The 22,943-nt window shown below is 37.0% G+C and overlaps 1 protein-coding gene across 3 annotated transcripts in view; it reads right to left on the bottom strand.

The window, feature by feature from the left end:
• The window catches only part of Ctnna3 (catenin alpha 3), a 1,449,584-nt gene that overhangs the window by 535,454 nt on the left and 891,187 nt on the right, over positions 1 to 22,943 (bottom strand). For all 3 annotated transcript variants that reach the window (XM_034524718.2, XM_076917155.1, XM_034524719.2), the window contains one exon: positions 13,207 to 13,299. In XM_034524718.2, the coding sequence (XP_034380609.1) occupies positions 13,207 to 13,299 (93 nt within the window). The remainder of the gene's footprint in view (positions 1 to 13,206; positions 13,300 to 22,943) is intronic.

The raw sequence follows: 22,943 nt of genomic DNA, 5'->3' as shown, positions 1-22,943 counted from the left end.
GAGGGAACATGAGTTGTGGAAGGAAATAGAGAGACAGCAAAACTAATGGACATTTGAGGGGTAGTATAGAAACCTAATATAATAAAAATTTCTAAAACCATATACATATATAAAGGTGATCTAAATATAATTGCCAAATAATGGAGGAAGAGTCCCTACTTATCATCTCTTGTCACCAAATACAAAGCTTCCAATACCAGCTCCCAACCCAGACTGTTGTCAAGACTATAGGTTGCTCTCCAGAGATAATGTAAATCCTTATTGCTGAAGACAATATATAAACAACACATTAACATCAACACGTCAAGCTGGTGTTACATAGATCCTTCACCCCTACTTTCTGAATTTCTGATATAGTAAGCCATTCTGCATGCTATCAACATAGAAACATAAACACTAAGCCAGACTGGGAGAAAAATAATAAACCATTTATCTTCAGTGATGTACTGTCTGCTAAGTAGAGATGATCAAGCAATGGTTCTCAACCTGTGGGTCGTGACCTCTTTGAGGTTGAGATAGCATATCCAAGGCATATCAGCTATTTACATTATGATTCATAACAGCAGCAAAATTATGCAACAAGATAGTTTTATGTTTGGGGTTCACCAAACATGAGCAACTGTATGAAAAGATTACAGTACTCAGAAAATTAAGAACCACTGTGCGAGGGCAACGGAGGCACAAAGCCTGTGGGACTGACCAACAAATAACTGATCTGATTTAAGACCCACTCTGTGATATGAGACCCATACCTGACACTGCTTGGGTGACCAAGAACCTGAGACTAGACAGCCCAGTGATTTAGGGGAAAACCAAATGATATGCATCTAAAAGAAAAACAGAAAGAAAGAAAGAAAGAAAGAAAGAAAGAGAGAGAGAGAGAGAGAGAGAGAGAGAGAGAGAGAAAGGGAGAAAGGCAGAAAGAAGGAAGGAAGGAAGGAAGGAAGGAAGGAAGGAAGGAAGGAAGGAAGGAAGGGAGGGAGGGAGGGAGGGAGGGAGGGAGGGAGGAAGGAAGAAAGGAAGAAAGGGGGAAGAAAGGAATACAGACAGACAGGAAGAAAGAAAGAAAGAAAATATACAATAATAAGATGATATCTAATTATATGCTGCTCTACTCATAGCTTAGTGCCTTGTTCAAGCATCATCAGAGAATCTTCCTCTCGCAGCAGATAGAACAAATATGAAGACCCACAGCCCTATTTTACAAAGAGAATGAGAGAGATGGGAACACTCAGCCCTAAATGGGATGTCTCCATCAAATCTTTCCCCTCAGAGCTCAGGGAAAGCCACAGAAGAGGAGGCAGAAATATGAGCCAGAGAAGATGTAGGACACCAAGAATACAAGGCCCTCTCAAGGGACATGGGCAAAGCTCTGTATGAACTCAGAGATTGAAGCAGCACATTTACATTACAGATTCCAGGTTAGTGTTTTCATGGGACTCGTGAGTGGGTCTGTGATTCTTGTGCTTTCTCATGCTTACTTTTCTTCCTCTTGGTTTGTCTTGTCAAACTTCAGTGTGACTATTTTTGTTTTAACTTACTCTGTTTATTTTCTAATATTTTTTTAAATAAAGGAATAAATGTATGTGTTGAAGTTGTTTTGGGGAAGAGGGTTTTGGTTTTCTAGATTTTAGAGTTTTTGTTTCTGTGTTGGGTTTAGATGTGGTTTTTTGACCTAAAGTCAGTGGGTAGGAAGGAAAAAGAGGATCTGGAAGGACTTGGGGAAAGAGAAGAATATGAAAAAATATATATTTAAATTGAAAAGATTTTTAAATGTATAAAATTTATAAATTTCACAAAACTATAATTAAAAATGAATTAGTTCAGCTATTCAAGGAAGTCTATTTCTCCTCTCTTCTTTCCTCTTTCTCTCTCTACTCTCCTGTCTCTTTCTTTTCTCCTCTTTACTTCCTCTTCTCCCCTCTCCTCCCTTCTGTCTCTGTTTCTGTCTTTCTGTCTCTCTCCCTTTACTCTCTTTCTCCCCACCCCCCTCTCTCTCTCTCTCTCACACACACACACACACACACATTTGTATATTTAAGAGTAAATTTTAATCACTCAAAAATCAGGATAATGAATTTTCTTAGTAAAACTTCTCATATTATTTCTTGGTCCCATGAGCCTGAGTTCACTGGAAAATTGCTCACTTTTTAAGGACACAGCTAGACACATTTTAAATTCTGGCATCACACCACGCAATGACAGAAGTCGCTGTCTGTGGTCCTGAAGCAGTCCTGTCCTCAGCTTCTAACATGCTTGCTTGAGATGAAATGTCTTTATCACATCATGCCTTTGTTCCTTTTAGTTTCAGATCTTTTGCAATTTCAACACACATTTATGTTCCCTACTGGCATTTCTTTTAGAGCAGGTACCATATTTGGCTTTTGTATCTTAAGTTCTTACAGCACTGTCATATTAGCAACATCAGGAATTCACTGTGTGTGTGTGTGTGTGTGTGTGTGTGTGTGTGTGTGTTTATGTGTATTGTGTGCTGTTGTGTTCTGTAGTGACTCTTCCCTCATTTTATTTCCAATTTCTTCTAATAGGACCATTGTCTTCTCACAATCATTCTCCTCATAATTTAAAATGATTTCAGGTACTGTTCAGCTTACATAGCCTATTTTAAATTTTTCTATATCATAAAATTTTACTCTTTACATCTCTGACCTAGATCCTGATTTCAACACATAACCATCAGTAATATCACAACAGGTATGGCCTCTATTTTTTTCTAATCAGATGACACAGTTTCCAGAGTAATTGCCAAACAGCACAATGGTAGAGATACCATCGATGCTTATATACCAAATCTATTAAACCAAGTCATTGCTCATCATAGGAGCACTACTCAACTTTATCTATTGCTGTCCTCACAGTCTTTCTCAGTTTTATTTGCTTTTGAAAGTTACTTGAAAGTGTGTGGTAATGATTTTGCCTATTATAAGGAGAGTGCTTGAAGATAGTGAGAAGGCCCTGCAATTAAAAACCTGACAACTAGAGTTCAATCCTTAGAACCCTTGGGAGAAGAAGAAAGTTGATTCTGTAAAATTATCTTGCAATTTTTACACATGTGCCATGGCATATGTACATGCCCTTCTCCTACAGCATATAGATACATATATAATAAAATTACGACGACAACGACGACGACTACTACTACTACTTATTATTATTATTATTACTATTATTATTATTATTATTATTATTATTATTATTATATGCATTTTAACAATTACAAACACTAGGCTGGGCATGGATATGTTTTTAAATTTAGATGGTGAATTTTCTGATATGGCAAATCTCACAACTGTGACAATTTCATATAAAAAAATTATACCTAAAATGTCAAGAGCTTTCATGCTAAAAAATAATGTGGCTTAGATAAATCCGACTGCTCATATTTGTCATTTGCTGTTATAAATTTCCATCTCCTCTGCCTAGAATGTCCTTTTTATGTTTTCCCAAATGTCTAACTCTTACTTATCTTTTAAGACCTATAGAAAATGTCACTTTTCTGTGACTCTCTCAACGTGAATCACTCTATAACTTCTATGCCATTTTATTCTATCTCTCTGAAATGCTACTTTGTGCTCAATACACTCTCTTTTTCTATGATAAACGTCCTAGGATAAACTTTTCCTACATGACTAGAATGCCATTTTCATTTGCTAATACATAAAGGATGACATCTAACTTTCACACTATTGGTACTTACAACAACAATATTATTGTTGTATCCACACTTAATTTTATAATTCAAAGGGTTTACTCTATGATATGTAGCTAACTCTAAAACTATTGTCTTGGCTTCTGTGTTAAATCATAACGTAGTTTGTTTTGGTTTTGTTGTTTATTTTTGTTATTGTTGTATTTGTTTTTTGTTGTTTTGTTTTGTTTTGAGTCATCAACAGATGTTTTCCCACTTGAAATTTTGGGGTACAGTTTCTGTCTATTCTTCCTGGAGACATTTCCTAAGATTCTCCTTCAGACATGAAAAACATATTACTCAGAACTTCCCTAGTGGGTAACACCTGAATCCCTACTATCTGACTCTTGCTTATTTCAGTGCCATGGACGCTTCCAGAAGTCTAATATGTGTCTGCTGGAAGTACCATTCCTCAAAGCAGGGAGAAGGGAGTTCTCACTGTGCATCCATGAGAAGATACAGATAGACAGCAGCCTAGAAACAGCTATTATATTCAGATATAAGAAGCCAACATCCACACAGCTACCCACTGGTACTTTCTTTCTCCACTCAGACTTCATAACATCCCTAGAAAAGAACCATCCTTTATTTGCAATTATCAAATCACCTTAGCTAATAATAGTGATCAGTCATTTAATTACAAATGATTTTAAAATAAAATTGTTTCTTTTTAGCCTTCTAATAGGTTCAAATGTTTATTTCCTAAATATTGAAGTATTTTTGTTCCATTTTCTTAGGAGAAAATAAATTGTAAAAGTCTTGTGATTGCTTTCATGGCCACACCCTGGGGCCATTGAAGAATGAATTTACTTCACATGGATTTTTATGGACCTGGTATTTAGGTGCAAGCAAAATTTCCATCATCAGCTCTCAAAAATGAATAGACAATGATTTGCTCCCCCTAAGGCACAACATTTAAAAAACTGGATGCTTAAAATTCTCAGGTTTCCTTGTGTTTTATCACAAGCAAACAAACAAACAAACAACAAAAAACAACTGACACATTTTGTTTTCATTTTATTAGACCAAGATCCTGACTGAAGTGTGTGCTATATAATACACATATCACAACCTAATCAGAATTATGTCTTCTTGCAAGGAAGCTATCCTGTCTACTCAGAGATAGATAATGCCAATCACTTCCCATGACTGGCACCTCAGCAGATGATGTGTCATACTGGGACTTTCCGTTACTTTGATTAGAAAATGGAGCTTCATAACACACAGAGAATGAAGGGGGAAGGAAAAGACTGGTACGTTTCAGCAGTCACTTCACAAGCCTATTTAGCACAGCAGTGATGAAATAACAAACAAATCAGTGCACTGAAACATGACCATTCAGTCAATACACATGCACTAAACATGCAGTATATGCAACTGGCCAGGTGGCTCTCCATGTAGAGCCTCGCCCAACATAGTTTGGCCACCTCAGTTCAATCCCCAGAATCCACATGGTGAAAAAGGAAGAGCTGGTCCTCTGTTTTCACATGTGTACATTAAGAAAACAAAAGAAAACAAAACAAAAGAAAACAAAACAAAAGAAAAAAGGAGCGGAGGAGGAGAGGAGAGGGGAGGGGAGGGGCAGGAAGAGGCAGGGCGAGGCGAGGAAAGGGAAAGGGAAAGAAAGGAAAGAACAGGACAGGATAGAATAGGAAAGGAAAAGGAAGGGAGAAAAAGAGAAAGGCGGAGAGAGAAAAGAAGAAATGCAATATATTTTAGTTACCTATTATTTAACTGGCATTAGATTCAAGGTTTATCAACAAGACAAAATTCTAATAGATATTATATTTCCCATGTGTAAATATACACTCTTTCAGTGTACACCCTTTCTCCAATACTTTGGGTTTTTTTACTCCAAGATTCTATGCATAAAATAAACAACTTTCTCCCCTTCTTACCATAACCTGAAACCTTTTGCAAAGTGGTTTTATAGTCTCCAAAAAGCTACTTGTAAAACATTGCCTCTTATGCCCAACTACATCATTTAAATATATTCGGAGCCTCTTGCAGCATCTGTAGGTATGTTGAGTCATTGAGTACAATTTCATAAGGGAGGACAGATGGGGAAACAGAAATGCTGTGCTAGGTATGATTGAAATTAGTCTGAGATTGTAAAATGTGATTCGATTTGCAAAAGTTAAGCACTTGTGAGCAGCTGACTGATTGAGACTATTCTCTATAAGGAAAATATCCTAGTTTTTCATTCTTTTTTTCTAAATTAAAGGATCTCATTCATAGGGATAACACTTGACAATCTAGTGTTATGCCTCTAGCTCCAAATAATGACAGTTCTTTCTCGTATGTTTTTGATGACGTAAAGTGTGACTGACATTTATTTAAACATGTCAGACATGAGGTAATAGTTCACTGTGCCATAAAACAATTTATTCTTTTTCTGTGTTTAAACTGGAAATACAGAATAGCAATCTAGATATGGATAACCCAGCACCTAGTTAAAAAATAATTTCATTTCACAAGTTAAATATCATAACAATTTTAAAGGGATGAAATAGTGTAATTATTATACTACTAACCAAATATAGGGGGGTCATCTAAGCTCAAAGCTTATTTATTTGGCTTTTAAAAATCTAAATATATGTTATAAACAAAAAGAGGAGAGAAGAAAGGAATTTACACAAACTTGGAATTATTCTTTTGTAAATAATGAAGTAGAAATATTAAGGATTATTGTTTAATATCTTTATTCCAATGCTACAGTATGTTTGATAAAAAATAATACAAAAATTCATAATCAAGTCAATAATTAAATTTTACTTTGTCAACGATTATACAAACTTAATTTTGCTCAAATTAGACCATGAAAATGCTTTCACAAACACATGATTAGAATGCAACAAACTGCATTTCAAATGTCCTTTTCATCTCCTGATGCTGCAGGTTTATTTGATAAGTTATATTTCTGCTTCCTGCTTCTACAATGAGTTGTGCTTTTGCTACTGGCTTTACATTTGTCTTTATTTAACTCCCACTATTAAACATTACTCCCAATGATGGAATATTTTAGAACCCTGAATTCTCTCTCTTTCAGCTTTGTGCCATATCCTTACAAGTCAGTTGTTAAAAATAAAATTATTGGGGTCTGGAATTATATCTCATTGGTTAAAAGAGTACATACCACTCTTCTAGAAGACTCAAGTTCAGTTGCCAGTGACTAGTCAGGTAATTCACAGTCTACCTGACTCTGACTCTACAGATCTGGCTTTCTCTCTAGGTCTCCTCAAATACCACACTCATACACACACACACACACACACACACACACACACACACACAACTACACATAACTTTAAATACTAATAATAAATTTTTCTAAAAGTTGAATTGTTGAAAACTACAGATAATTTACCCTTTTATTCTCATTCAGGATAACTGTTCACACATTTATAGTATCTCAGCATTCTTATCATCCAGATTACATTCTATTTTTCTATATGAAAGATGTCCTTTAGCAGGTCTGAGAAATGGGTCCTCTAGGTTTGTGTATTCTGCATGGTCACATGAGCAAGTGTCATCTACCTTAGTTGAATGTCAGTGGTATCTATGACATTGAGATGTTCTAAACCCTTCATCTTTAATTAAACATAAATCAGAACACCACTGTTACCAGTTTTGTTTCTACACTGAGTTGAACTGTGTCTCCTTTGAGATTGTGCTCGTAGGCTGTAGCTGTGCCCCTCGGGGCCTGTCAGAAACAGTCTCTCACTTTAGAGCTCTTTGAAGAGCTGATGACAGTGAACATGAGTCCCTGATGCTTATGCTATCTTGGATGATTTACTTTTCTGTTGCTTTCATGAGGTCTTCAAACATCTAGGTTTCAAGACATGTCACTATTTCAGACACTGTCTGCTAAATATGCTGTAGGTGACACTCTTCCTTTAAAGCAAGACACCTGTAACAGCACAAACTTTGTGCACAGTGGGAAACAAAATGACTTAATATGCTGAGCCCAAGGTGAACTCAACAAGATTTAGCAAATAGGAACAAAGCGTCTGGCTATCAGCTCCTCCAACTTAAGAGTTCATCCCAATGTCCTCCAGAGTCAATTAGATTTTTTTTTTTGTTTGTTTGTCTTTTGGATAGAAGACCTTCAATATAAATGCAAAACCAATCTTCTGGTAAGCAAACTTCTCAAACAGCTTTTAATTCTGTGATGATAGACATTTAGTTTGGGTCTAGGTTTAGCCATTATGGAATATTTTGTCTTAAAGTCTACTCATACATTTTGTGAACATATAATATGTTTTCACGTGTGTTTACAAAACACATATATATTTTCACAAATAGCTGAGAGTTGTGTTAATTTCCAAAAGATATGTGACTTTTGTATTCTAACACATACTGGCAAAGTTATAATACTACACACACACACACACACACACACACACACACACACACACAAATTAGATTATACTCCAGGAATACTAATCCAAAATTGAAGGATGCAAATGTATTAATGAAACTTATAATATCTAGTTTTAAGGATCAGAAATAACTCAGAAGTTCAAGAAAAATTATCCCTATTGTAGGGCACCCAGGTTCTATTCCAAGTAACCACATGGCAGTATCTGTAGCTCTAGTTCCAGGACTTTCTTCATCACTTTCTTTTGGTCTCAAGCATGTGTGTGATGTACAGACACATATGTTGTCAAAATACAAATATGTGTAAAATAACAGAACATTGTAAAACTCGATTCAAAGTGCAGAGAAGGTTGGGGGGGGGTTCCTCTTCTCACAAGCTGTCAATTCATTGTGAAATAACTATTATCTAAGTACTTTTTTGAATTAGATTTCCCTAGCCCCTGTCTGTTTCCTGCTCTAGTTTGCAGTATGAACCTGGGAGAGTCAGACCAAAAATTAAGTGGACTAAAGTCTCATGCAATAGCCAACATTATTCTGAGCATCAGACAATTTGTACTCTGAGGGTTCAGAAGAATCTCACGAGTAAGGTTTTCAATCTCAAGGACTAGCCACATGTGACAAAAAGATGTTTTTCCATAGAGGCATAAGAATAACAACAGCTGAAGTAAGATAATTCCTATTCACTACACTTGGGAGGAGTATAAAAACATATTTCAAGAACAATTCCCATTTGTTTTGCTGGTTTATTTTTTGTTTTATTTATTTATTTATTTATTTATTTATATCCCAAATGATGCCACCATCCCCCTCTTAGAGTGTCCCCTCCCCAACCCCATCCTCTTTTCCTCTGAGAGTGTCCTTCCTCCCATCCCAGTATCACCCCCACTAATAATAAGTTCACTTGGGCTCAGTGTTTGAAAGAAACTGAGGTCACAATACCCTTGTCTGATTTTCTTGGAACTTTCTTACAAGTGCTCAGAATTCTCACATGACTCCATTCTTGTACTGTGTTCCAACACCTGTCTATTTGGTTCTAACCCTTTTCAATTGGATTTACAGCGTCTGGTACTTGTGGTTTAATATTTATACCTATTGTAGTTCATAAATAATTTTAATTAACAATCTGGAGTGTAAAAGATTTTGGAAAATACTAGGTCCCGTTAATACAATTCCTTTGTCCACTTATTTTTAATTTAAAATTTTAAGCTAATTAATCCAGGCTAGGTGTGGTGCCACATAGCTGTAATTCTAATCTGAAAAGCAGAAGCAGGAGGATCGTTGCAACTTCAGGAACAGAAGGGTTTGCACAGCAAGCTCCAGTTCTATTAGCCCTATACCGTATGAACTTGTCTAAGATAAATCCATAATTTTACTAAAATTACTAATGAATCACTGACATGGGATAAATAGGTGACTGCTGCTAATTAACCAATGTCTTTTCAGTGGTTAACATATCAACTGTAATCAGCATTTCATTAGCATATTTATATTAAACAGATATAACCACATTAATAAAGAATGTCTTTATCTTATCAAACAGTAAGGTACCTTACATTAAACAAACTTTCATAACTTGGTAACAAAAGGCTCTCTAGTCTTTATAAATAAAAAATGGCTCTCATGTCAGTAACCTACCATTCCCTTATATGCTGAATAAATATATTTGAACAGCCTTAAATTTTATCTTTTCACTGAGTATAGGGAATAAAAGATTAGACATTTTTCCCCCAAATATTTAGTCAGGGCTTGCTACATATTAGTTGTTCAGTGAATATCTGCTGAAAGAATAAATATTTCCCCCTACATACAAATTCTTCACTGAAGCAAGCAAGTAGATATATATCATCAACTGAACTAAGAAAATATGAAAAAATATATAAAGTAGGCATGGAGGGATATGGAATCCCAGTTTAAATAAAGTAAAGATTCCTACAGAAATTCAAGTTGTATAACTCTACACTTTAAGAAAAGGCTTATTGGTCAAAATGAATCTTTAAGGCCATCAGCATGTAAAATATTATCTTTAATTGTGGGATTTTATAATAAATGATACAAATTTAAATAATCTAGAAAGGCCATAGAAATATGATTAAAATAATATATGTAAATAAACATATATATGTATGTTATTTAATGAGGACATACCTCACCAAAGACTCAAGGAACATTGAAGGGGCAGCAGTACAAAGATTCTAAGAGCCAGAATACAGAGAGGACTTCTGAAAAACCATGTCTTCTGGACATTACAGGACCAGTACATGCAGGAAGTCACTGCAGCTGGGGTTGCCTGCATAAGGCTTTCACAAGATTGATTCAGTCAATATCCCAATATGGGTAGGGTAGGGCTCACCAGGTCCCACCCCTAAATTAAGACTTTTGGTGGGTGATAGCTACTGAGGAAGGTAAAGTCAGGTTTCTTCTGTGATAGTCCGTGGTAGACTGCTCATGGCCCAGAGGATAAAGTTACACCCATCCATATACTTGCAAGACTAATAAGATTCAAGAGGAAAGAAGAGGAAGGGAAAAAAAGAGGAAGAGATACAGGTGGGAACAGGATATAGGAGCCCAGGAGGAGTTGGAGTGGAAATTGATTAGGGGGTGATTGTGACCTTAACATATTGTCTTCATGTAAGAAAATACCTAAGAACATTAATTTTAAAGTCTTTCTCCCTTGAAAATGAGCAGAGGATTGTTAGACAAAGAACAAGATTACAATGTCAACTGTTCAAACGTGTGGAGAAAGCATATTCTCAGTAATCAGGAAATGGACAGTTAGATCCAATAACATGCTTAGTAGTATTTACACTGAAAGGGGACTCCAAAGAGTAATAGCATCAAGTGTTGGCCACAATGTAGAGATGAGAACCACGTGGGCAGCTGATGGATGTTCAGTGGGTTCAACGCAACAACTTTAGAGACCTTGCTGCCGTATCGTGTTCCCCACAAGCTTCCATAGAAAATTGATTATAAGTTGGAAGATCATTGCTGCAGGCTGGCTATCCAGATTTCTTTTGATAATTGACATTAATTCCAAAGAAACAGACACCTTAACTACTCCCTCAATAGCACTGGAATAAAATTGTCAGTGACACAAATCAGGCATTAATGTGTTTTCCTCGTGCTATTTGGGATCTATATAGAACTACATATGCACACCATTTTCTAGTTTTTAGAGTGTGCTTAGTATTTAATAGTGCCCTGACATGTGTTCTGATTCTGGACTTTAAAAAAAAAAACCAGTGATCTAAAGTAATTCCCTAAAATTATGCTGTTCATCAGACATTAAGAAATTGTCAGACGAACTATAGAAATGATCCCTGCTCCTGACAGCTTCCTGTATTAAATTCTAAGAAGAAATTGAGCATCCTTGGAGTTACTCCAGTTGTGGTGAGACAGCCACTAGACAAGTATTGTCTCTTTCCATCTACAGACAAATTACTGTCCAGAAAAGGACACACTTGCAGAATAGTTGACTGATTATATCTGCCTAGACAGAGTAATTGTCCCTTAATAATTCTCCAGCACTAAGGTCTGTCAGATGACCCTGGGCCAGAAGGCAGAAGAACAGATGCTCCAACGTCTTGTAGTAGAGGGAGTGTCCAGGTGTTCAGAGGTCTCTATAAATTGGCTAAGGTTTAGAAGCTATGCTTTGTGCTTCCCACAATTATAGTTAACTCAGTCATTCTGGATTTCTGACGGGGTTGAAAACTTATAGCCTCATAGCCAATCCTGGCTATTTACCTTGAGAGAAAAGATTTGAGTGGATGGTCGTCAGCTGACATTCATCCTAAAGCCAAGGAAAAAGCCAGGTTCAGAACTAAGTGTTTTAGTTAGGATAGATGACAGAGGTTCTGGTTAGTCAACAAAATTATCGACTGGGTATTAGGACTATCTTGTACCTCACTGGTACAAATAGGCATAATTATGCTCTAAAAGTATTTTGAGAGAAAAGTTTTATTTTAACAGGAAGGGTGCTATGTAGGAGGAGCTAAGGTGGGAGGAGTACTGAGAGGAAGAAAGGGAGTAAGGAGAGGAGGAGAAGGAGAGGAGAAGCTAGGTGATGAGAGAGAGAAAAAGGGGGGAGACAGGGAGGCAGATGTTCATGTATCTCCACCAGTCAAAGATAGTTGATATATCTAGGTTGGGTAGTGGGTTACACCTCTGATTGAGCATTATCAAACTTATAAAGCCTTTGATTAACATTTTTTAAAAAGTGTATAAATGCAAAAAGGAAAAGGGTGCATGGAATAGGGGTTTTCTAAGGGGGAGGGATGGGGAAATGGGATGGCATCTGAAGTATAAATAAAATACCCAATTAAAAAATGGAAAAAAAAAGAAATTGTCAGACAGTTGCCAAGAATATATTTTTGGCCAGTCATATGTCATTTGGTTGCTTGGTTAGGTTGGTATGGGTTTGATTTTGCTCAGACACAGTCTTTCTCTATAACCCAGACCAGTGGTTTTACACTTCTGGTCCTCAGGCATGGAAGTGTTGAGATTACAGGTCCCGGCCTCCACCATGAATTACCGCTTAAAATTGTAAAGCAACAACCCTTATCAAAATAAACATGGCTTGTAATAGTAAAACCTTGCACAGAGGTTTTCTGTGCATTTTATTAAAGGTTTTTCAGCCTCTTGTTTTGCTGACAAAAAGAACTTCTGGTTTAAAATAACCATCCATATAATACTTTTTTTCTAGTATAAAATTTTCACATCTGTAAAATAAATGCCTTTCACTAAATGATAACCTTTCATCTTATATTTTAGGATTTATGGTGTAAAGCTGTTTCTTTCTTTGGAAATCTTACAGACTAAGCCTCCTTTTCCTTGTTTCTTAAGTAGAGGTGAAACGGATTTAGCAATAGGAGTCAAATCTTAAGGTTAATTATGAGGATTGAATGTGCCCATTTTCAATGGTTCTTCGGGCAGCTAAAAGATGTTTAATTCAAGTCCACAGAACCATCGCAAACAGCTGAAACAACTACCCCTGTGGTAAACAGCCCGCAATCTGAGAACCATTCAGTACTCTTGTTTATAACAAATATTCTAATATATCTCAATTAGGTATGAAGAACCCAGCATAACTGTAGAGAAATGAGAAATTGCTTTAGGTACTCTACCTGTGGACACAGGGTCTCCAGGTGATTGGCTGCAATTCTGACGATTTTAATCCCATCTTCATTCGTTGACATGGAACAAGCAAGATTTGCCACCTTGAAAACAATTCAAGACAATAAAAATTAGTCCAGATCACGGAGCAAACATAGAAATATTTGCTCTTGTGGGCAAGGAAGAGCATGTACACATTTACCAAAAATGCAATGTCAGGCAACATTTTTATAAATAACAGTGATATCAACTTCACAGGATTATTCAAGAAAACTATTAGAATATATAACAAAAGAGGTTTAGAGAACCAACATACAGAGGAGATGCTGATGAATGAATCAGTAAGCTTTACACAGTCTCTGAGTATCAACATCTAACCCGTAGTAAGACATTCTTAGGGGACTGGGTAAAGTTTATCTATGGATCGCATGCTAATAAGTTCTTGGAATCTCCTTTGATTGTGGTTTATTTTAAGATTGTAATTGTTTTATTATTTCCCAGAGGTCTATTATGCACACTTAAGTTGCATTAAGCATAGCTGTATCTTACTCATGTTTTATTCAGCATCAAATGTGCTGGGTTTCCCAAGCTGGACAAACACAAGATAATTAAATAGTATTTCCTGTTCTTTGCCTTTCTACTGTAATTTAATGAACAATATCTGACATCCTGACAACCAATTAAATTCAAGTATTAGTGACACCTAAATATATTTTATACCACTGGTTTCGAAATGTATACTGCCTTCCACTGTTCTTTTAAATGATTACCATAATAGTCATTACCTAAGCCTGGTGTTTACAAATTCTTTATAACATAGCTTTGAGAAAGGGTGCAGAATTAGTTTTCCTTTCTTCAAACCCCATCTTATCTAAAACTCTTATTGCATTATAATACCATGGTAATTTATAAAGAAAAAAAATACTTTTTCTTTGCTAAAATTTTAGTTTGGGGAAGGGCTAGGCACATGGATGCAGCAAAAGCCAGTACTGTGATGTACTTGAGGAAGTCAGAAGACAACGTATGGAGGTCTGTTTTCTCTTTCTACCATGTGGGTGAGGGGACAGGTCTCCCATCTTCAGGTTTTGTGGTAGATGCCGCACTCTCTAAGCCACCTCACCAAGCCATGATATGTTTTTTTCTGATATATACAAAATATTTCATTGTCTCTATTGATGCTAGATAGTTTCTTAAAGACTTGCCAGTTGCCCATTAGATAATATACACCTTGTAACTCTTGCTGCTTAAATCCAAAGTAAGTTTACTTTCGGGGATAGCAAATAAACATAAATCTTTGGGTTACTATTTGAAGACTATGAGTTAAAATTTGAATAGCTAAAAGTCTTTCTGGCTTCTTCTTTAATATGTGAATGGTGAAACGTCTCCTGGTTTGCTCTTACATATGACAAAATAACAGACATACATTATTTAGCTATGAAGAGGCATTGTTCAATTTATTAACGTACATGAAATGGCTTACTTGAAAAGGCCTTTTGTTAGCTTGAAGGTCACAATACCTCAACTTTCATATCTGACACATAATTAGAGCATTTGTGAATTATTTGAAAAGGGCAATGGTTTCTTTGCCCCAAATTCCACCTCCCAAACTTCACTCATTGATAGTGAAACTCTTCCAAATTTGAGCACTGATTACAGTTAAAATTCTGTACATTTTGTAGCAATTTCTCATTAAATTAGAAGGACACACATACAAACAAAATTTAAAAAAAATTTTTTTAAAGAACACTAATTAATCTGAAGCTTCAAGTTACAGAAAATTGACCTTATACAGACATTCTTTTCCTTTCTATTTTTTATCTGGTACTAGGGACCAAGTGCAGGGTCTTGTGATTGCTAGTCAAGCACCCTATCCGTGACCCTGTCTTCCTATGTCTAGCTCCTTCTTACTCTTTTAAAACAAAACTTGATCATATTATATGTCAAGCTCTACAGTCACAAAAAGTGCATGACTATCAAAGATGCCGGCTTTCCTCAGTATCTCCAGCACTTTCACCCTGTGTGTCTGACCTATTTGGGCACATCCATCTCTGTAGGGCTATTCTCACCCCTGACAGCATCCACTTTTCCTCTTTTGTTTCCCCTTTGGCACCTCTTCTCCTATGTTTACAGGGGTCTTTAAAGTATGGGCTCTGGCTTTGAAGTCAGGCAGATTTAGCAGATTATCTTACAGATCTTTTCTATAACCCATTCTTCACTGTAGATCTCTCTCATTTAACACCTAGTTAGTCTTTAGCACATGGAATTTGTGGGAGTAGGGCATAGGTACATCATATGAGGATACAGCTGCATGTGGCTTGGTCAGTTCAGTGGTCTTTTTTTGCTGCTGCTTCTGCTGCTGCTGCTGCTGCTGCTTCTTCCTCTTCTTCCTCCTCCTCCTCCTCCTCCTCCTCCTCCTCCTCCTCCTCCTCCTCCTCCTCCTCCTCCTCCTCCTCCTCTTCTTCTTCTTCTTCTTCTTCTTCTTCTTCTTCTTCTTCTTCCTCCTTCTCCTCCTCCCCCTCCACCTCCTCCTCCTCCTCCTCCTCCTCCTCCTCCTTCTTCCTATGTCCTGCTTCTCCTCTGATATGTATGCTATTACTCAAACAACTATATTGATGCACAACAAGGACCATTATCTTCAAATACTTTACATTTATATTAGCAGTACTAACTTTTACAAGACTATCAAATAAGCATACAAAACAATTGGAAGTTGGGTTTATGTTCACTGTCTCTAGTGAGACAATGGTCATAAAATCATTTTTTATCTCAAATTTTCACTGAAAATAGACAAATAATACATGATAGACAGACAGACAGATAGATAGATAGATAGATAGATAGATAGATAGATACAAGATGACACACAAATGAGGTGAAAATAATATATATCTATATTTTATCTATATCTGTATCCATATCTATATCTATATATCTATATTCATCTCACCCAAACTGTCCTATGCAAACTCAACTTTACATGTAACCAAAAACTGACTTAAAAACAATTAGGGTTTGCCATGCATTAGTCAAACATGGCTAATTTATGGTAACATTCTATGACAAAGCAAAAAGCCTGGGTGGTAAAACTGAAATCTTTTAAAATTTGAATTTGCATGACTCAGAAATGTTTTCCACAATCACATCAATGTGTCAGTGAAAGCCACATTTTTTTCTAATAATAATTAGTTCTAGGTGCCTGTTCAGGAAAACAAGCAAAGCATAAACGTGACTTACCTGCTTGTCAAAGGAAACAGCATGCACATAGAATATCTTTTAAAAGTAGTCTGTGATATTTTGACATCTGACATCTTTGTTTATCTAACTTTGACAATGTTTTACAAATCCAAGTAAAGCTTCATTATGTAACACATTCCCATAGAAAATTTCTCTTCACTAAGGAAAACTAGGGATTAAAAGGATTTCTTTTGATTGTGGAAGAGATATTAAGTTCTGTGTCTCTGTTTTGTTACCTATAAAATACATGATGGTTCCTAACTCACAACAGTGCCTGGGCAGCTAGATGAGACACTATATGAAGAAGATGTGATACTTAGTAGCTCTGAAACTGTGGATTTTCATCATTGATTTGTCTCTTCATCTTATATCTCATCTCCATCTCTCAGCTAATGGGCAAAATAAAAGAACTGCAAGCTCTCAGAAGTGCTACAAATTTAAACCTTAGGTAGACAAAGAACTTTTAACAAAATTTCTAACTCAAGACTCTGAGCTAGACAGAACTCAGTAATTGGGTGGAACGGTGTGCAATCCCTACCTAGAGGCAGGAGGATGCACTAAAGCAGGGTGAAAGGGAGGACAGTGTTATCACTCAGCCAATACAGCAGCTGGTTGGCTAGCTTACATTACTGCCTCTGTGACCTCTTATCAGTCTGCTGTTCTCAACTGCACACAGGGAAGATGAACAGTCAGATGTGGCACACTTTAGTCTTAAAGAATGGGATGCTAAACCAGGTTTGTGTGTGTGTGTGTGTGTGTGTGTGTGTGTGTGTGTGTATTACTTATGGGCAGAAACTTCTGTACTGAAATAATGGAGCTGACTTTTAGTGGGTACTATATGGTAGCCTTTAGCAAGCCTAAGAAAAGTTGAGTCTACCTTATCTAAAACAAACAAAGAAAAGATATTAGGTAATACCAAGTATTCATTAAAGAGAATAACTATGACAAAATACCCCCCTTCATACCAAGAAGAGATTAATCGTATCATTAAGATAATTACCTAAATTCTAACCAATAACTTTTAAAAACCATCCTCAGGCTGGGACATGTTACCATGTCACTGAGCATTTACTAAAGATTTCTGTCCTGTGGGCATCCCTCTCTCTGGCCTCTCTGTTTCTTAGCAGCTCCTCTGATATCTAATATGTAGGTCAGATTTGAAGCCTATAAGGTTCTCTAACCTAACTATGCCATGTGATCGAGAAAAACCGTGTAATCTACAAATACATCAGTGCTGACATCAAAGCCTGAATAGTCCATTCATTCCTCATCTCAACAATGCTACTGATACTTCTTATTATCCTATCTCTTAGATAAAGTTCTAGGCACCAAGTGGTATACTCTGATCATGTTTACTATTAGCTGGATATTCTATCTGTCCTTACATTTGGCAGTAAAGGTGGTTTCCCTCACTCCTTAACTGCTCATCTATCTTGAGAAATTCCTGGTGTGGGACCTTGTCGAAGCTGCCATCTATGTTGGTCATGCTCATTCCTCTGCATGTCAGGAAGCTGGCCACTGAGAATGAAACGACTGACTCATCCATCCCAAGAAATAGGGTTAGCTATAAAGAGACATTTTGAAAATTATCAATTTCCTTTGTGGCCATTGAATACATCTATTGGTCTACAGATTAACCTGTATTTGATAAACACTATGCTACACTATGGCAGAGAGAGTCTATGTTTAAAGTGCTGAATGGCAGAGCATGCTAGGGCTTAAAATTTCAATACCAGGTTTCACCTGAAATCTCACTATAGCTGTCCTCTCTGACATCTTACAAAACCAGAATGGAACTGTCACTAGGAAGTGCACCATTTGGGGAGCTGTATGCCATCCGTCATTCATTCCATCGCCAAGAAGTTCCTGTACATATATTTGCCTTTTATATTCCTTTGTCAAGAGCGTGAACTACAATAGGATGTTTGGTGAGATCCTCCCTGTTGTACGCTCACTGTGTATCCCTAATCCCCATGGCTAATTACAATGTCTCATCACATCTCCACAGATCCTAGCTCTCAGTGGGGGAGAAAGGTCACTCTTTCATTTTCATACAAAATCTCTCTCTGGCAGATGGTCATTTAACACTTGTACAAACACTTCTGGGTACAGAAAATTTAGTGTTGATAAGGGCAACTCTATTCCCATATATTCGGGCAGCCCGAAAATATGAAATTGTAGCATTCTTTTTTAAATAAAAAAAAATGGAATATCCCCTCATGAATGTCAAATGTCATAAATAATATAGAGTTAGACTCAGAAAAAGTGGAGCAATAGTTACAGACTTCTGGGATGAGGAAAAGGAAAATAGTAGAATGCCCAGTAAATAGCTGTTAAAAGGTTTAGTTTTTTTCTGCTTAGGTATCTTGATACATTAACAATGAGATCTAAGGGGTGTGGTATTAGAGTTTTAAGTCAATGTCCATGTGATTTGAGTGTAGTGGATCCACAGCAGGATACACACACACACACACACACACACACACACACACATACACACTCATACACATGGGGGAGGAAGAAGGTGAAAGAGAAGAAGGGAGGAGGAGGGAGAGGGGAGAGAGGAATAAGGAGAGAGAGGGAGGGGAGAGAAAGGGGAGATGGAGACAGAGAGAAAGGTGGAGAAAAGGGAGAGGAACAGGGAGATAGAGAGAGAGGGAGAGGGAGAGACATGTACACATAGAAATTAGTGACAACAGAATAAAATACACCTACACTGGACCTTGGTTGATTTTCATTTGTTTGGACATACACTCTTCCTGAAGATTAATATAATGAGCTGAAAGTCTACAATAGTATGGTAGAAAAAATGTTTAAGAAACAATAAAATCACTGTAAGAGAAATTTCCAGCCACCAGACTTTCTAGTGGCGACAACAATCTGGGACATTTAGGTAGATCTGTTACCCCTTCATCTAAGCCAGGGTGCTGGCTGTTTATGAATGGCAAGTCAGTCTCCTAGTCATCCCTTGGTCCTAGGCTGGACATACTCCTCACTTTCACCTCGAGCAATCCTGGTTTCTGCCTGTTCTAAATGTTTCATTTTGACTATATTTATCTGAGTCACCTGTGTCTTCCAATAAGGTCCCTATGTTCCCACTCAAGTAAGCCAAAAATAATTTTCTCAGTGTTGACCTAGAAAACCAGTACACCAACTGTGCACTAAACCCATGCTGTTTAACAGTGAGAGTGAACATGATCATGTCGACAGGAAGGGGCTTCTGACCGTATCTCTGACTTAGGTCTTAGATGGACTGGCTGTCCTGGCCTCAGATACAAACAAAAAAAGAGTGTATGTGTTAGCTCCTGAAAATATAAATAAATGTGTTTCTAAGAGTTTTCTTCCTGACCCTTCAGTGCTTAGTAGAACATTTTGTACATTAAGTACAAAAAATTGAGTTCTTGAGGGAATTATTTACCAATTTTTCTACCTTACAATACAAGCTGTTCATTCTGATTGAAACTCATTTCTCACATCTTGTTTCAAAACCATATCAATACCCCAAGACCTAGAGTGCAGTTCTCAGAGCTGCATAGTTAGACTTTATAACTCTACTTTTCATGCACATGCCAGTCTTCCCAACCTCACTTGTCTCCCCATCAGATGGAATGGAGGTTAAAAAAAAAAAAAGTAAATCTTTTCTCTAATCTTCTATCAAGCATATTATTCTCAAACTGTGTAATTTTGGTCATGTAAATAAGAGTTTGAATCATTGTGTTTACAAATCTCAGTGTCCAATCTCTGTATTAATATTTCTATTGTTTAGTTTTATTAATAAGATATAGTTTATTCCTTGGACATCATGGCTTCCTCTACAACTTCTTGATTATAATAGACCCTAGTCATTCACAATATGAACATTAAAAGGTAAGTATCATTTCTTCAAACTGTGAAGGAAAGGCTTAAATAAAGGCTGTGGGGTGTTAGTGTGAATTGCCTTAAACTGACATCAGCCTGACTCAGTACATCATCTGGGTTTATCAAGATTTAGCTCTTGGAGTGAGGAGGCAGATTTGGGTTTCCTTCTCATTTTAGAAGGAATGAAATTTCACAAAAGCTTTCAGTGAGGCTTGAAGAAACCTGAAGGCTCCCAGAGCTCTTGGAAACCATATCAAGTATCAAACTTTCAAAGTCACTAGCTAAATCACTAGCAACAAAAATGCTGGAATTTCTGCTTTTTTGGTTGCCTCATTTTCTTTCGTATTGATGGGAGACAGTGAGAGTTGGATTGAATACTGTACATTTGAGTTGGCATATTAATATACAAGTAGACATAACTAAAGCATGGGTGTATAATTAAGATGTTAATAAGGAGCTCATTAATTGATCAAGGATAATTAAATGTGATTAAAGAGGGATGATTATTCTCAGAAACAGATTAAAAATATCAATATTTATTATATAATAAGAGAATTTTTTCAGGCACCACATATAGAGTTTGTAAGTCACACTGTAAGTCGATGTTGTGACGTTATGAACACTAGGAGAGAGAGCTGCAAGAAATGTTATTGGATGTTATTGTGTATCATGCTTACAGGTAATGTAAGCAACCTTTAGAGTATTCATTCATTCACGGCTGTCTGTGAATTTCTTACTTCTGCTAATCAGTGCCCACCAGAGCTTGCTCACAAGTATTGCCTTGGCAAGTCTCTGTTGCTTTTACTGGTATCATATCCCTTCTCATACCTGCTATCATATCCCTTAAGTGTCTATCTACCGAAGGGAAGACTTTCTTTTGAAGCATAATTCTCAGTTTGTAAAGGCACATTCACTGGGTGTCATTTTTGTTTGTTTGTTTGTAGTTTTTGTTGTTCTTTTGGTTTGGTTTGGGTTTTTCTTGTTTAGTATGAGAGCATATTTGTATGAGCCTGTGCGTGTGCGTGTTTGGATAGGGTCTCACTATCTTTCTCTGACGGGCCTGGAGCTGACTATGTAGATCATGCTGACCTTGAACACACCTGGCAACATGTTTATTTGATGAGTAGCAGGTGTCCTTGCTTTCCAAGGGATAGGATCCCTCTCATGTTAGCCCACTGTTTCCTCCAAAGTCTGCTACCTGACATTTTGATATGGTATCTAAACAACAACCAGCTTTTTCAAAAGAAGGATACACAAATACATACACAAAGCAGTTATGCTTATAACTGTGCCTACTTCTCAGATAAAGAAAGGAAAAAACAAACAAAAAGAGCTCTGGAGGGAAGAGAAAATGGTAGAAATTCAAGGTGAGAGAGGAGAGAGAATGAGATTTTTCTTTGAATGTCCCTGCAGTGTTCTACAAAGCTCAGACAGATGGCTTTCAAGGAAAAGGTACAGGCTTTTCTTCTTGTCTGGCCTTCATACTTAACTCAACTTGTGGACTGAATCCTTTCAAGTTTTACTTACGCCATCCAATTGAGAATTAATGAACAGTTCCCATCTATCTCTTATTTTATTTATTTTTAATCGAGTAAAATAACTCTTCAAAGGGCCCCATCCGGCTGACAAATGCTGGAGAATGTGGCAGATTTGTGAAGTACAATGACTCCTGTCCGCAACCCAGGAAATGTCTTTTCAGAGCATAGGGCATTCTTTGCTGCTAAGAAACCCAAGCTCACAGGCCTATACCTGAGTCTGATATGCTGAAGGGGATCTGTGATATCCCATAATAGTCTTCACTCAAGTGACTTCTAGGTAAACAGGTCAGCTCTTCAATTCCTCTGCTCTTTTATTACAGTTAAGCTAGCACTGGAGCTAATTTAAAAAAAAAAAGATTATGAGTTATGTGTAATGTTTAACTGATAGAATTGTGCTATCAATGTAATTGGCAAGGTTCAAGTAATCATTTTACAAAGTAATAAATATTGATTATGTAACTATGAAGCAGGTTTGGGACTGCCGGTGAAATTTAAAAAATCAGTAAAGTGGAATGAATTGTTTAATTTTTTTTACATGATTTATTTACTGATTTAATTTCTGCCCAGGGCAGGGCATGCATGTTTCAAGGCATGCCTGTGGAGGACAGAGGAAAACTTGTGGTAGTAATTTCTTTTCCTTCTGCAAGTGAATTCAGGGAGATGAATTCAAATCTTCTGAATTAGCGTCTTTGCCTACTGAGCTATCATCCTGACACAAGAAGTGAATCTTGGGAACCCCTTGATCAGTTCAGTGGTTAGCTGTGAGCATCCGCCTCTAAATATGTTAGACTCTGGTAGACCTCTAAGGAGACAGCTATATCAGGCTCTTGTCAGCATGCACTCCCTGACATTGACATCAGCGTCTACCTTTAGTCACTGCACATGGGATAGATACCCAGGTGGGATGGCCTCCAGACAGCCGATACTTCAGATTCTGTCCTACACTTTGTCTCCTCTCCTTTGAGTATTCTGTTACTCCTTCTAAGAAGGACTGAAGCACCTACACTTGGTCTTCCTTCTTCAAGAGCTTCATGTGGTCTGTGAGTTGAATCTTGGGTATTTCAAGCTTAGAGAGAAGACTGAAGGAGCTAAAAGGGTTTCTGGCCCATGGTGAGAGC

Source organism: Arvicanthis niloticus, chromosome 20, assembly GCF_011762505.2.
Source record: "Arvicanthis niloticus isolate mArvNil1 chromosome 20, mArvNil1.pat.X, whole genome shotgun sequence".
Classification (NCBI taxonomy): domain Eukaryota; kingdom Metazoa; phylum Chordata; class Mammalia; order Rodentia; family Muridae; genus Arvicanthis; species Arvicanthis niloticus.
The sequence above is the reverse complement of the archived record's forward strand: the minus strand, read 5'-3'. Positions and strand labels throughout refer to the sequence as shown.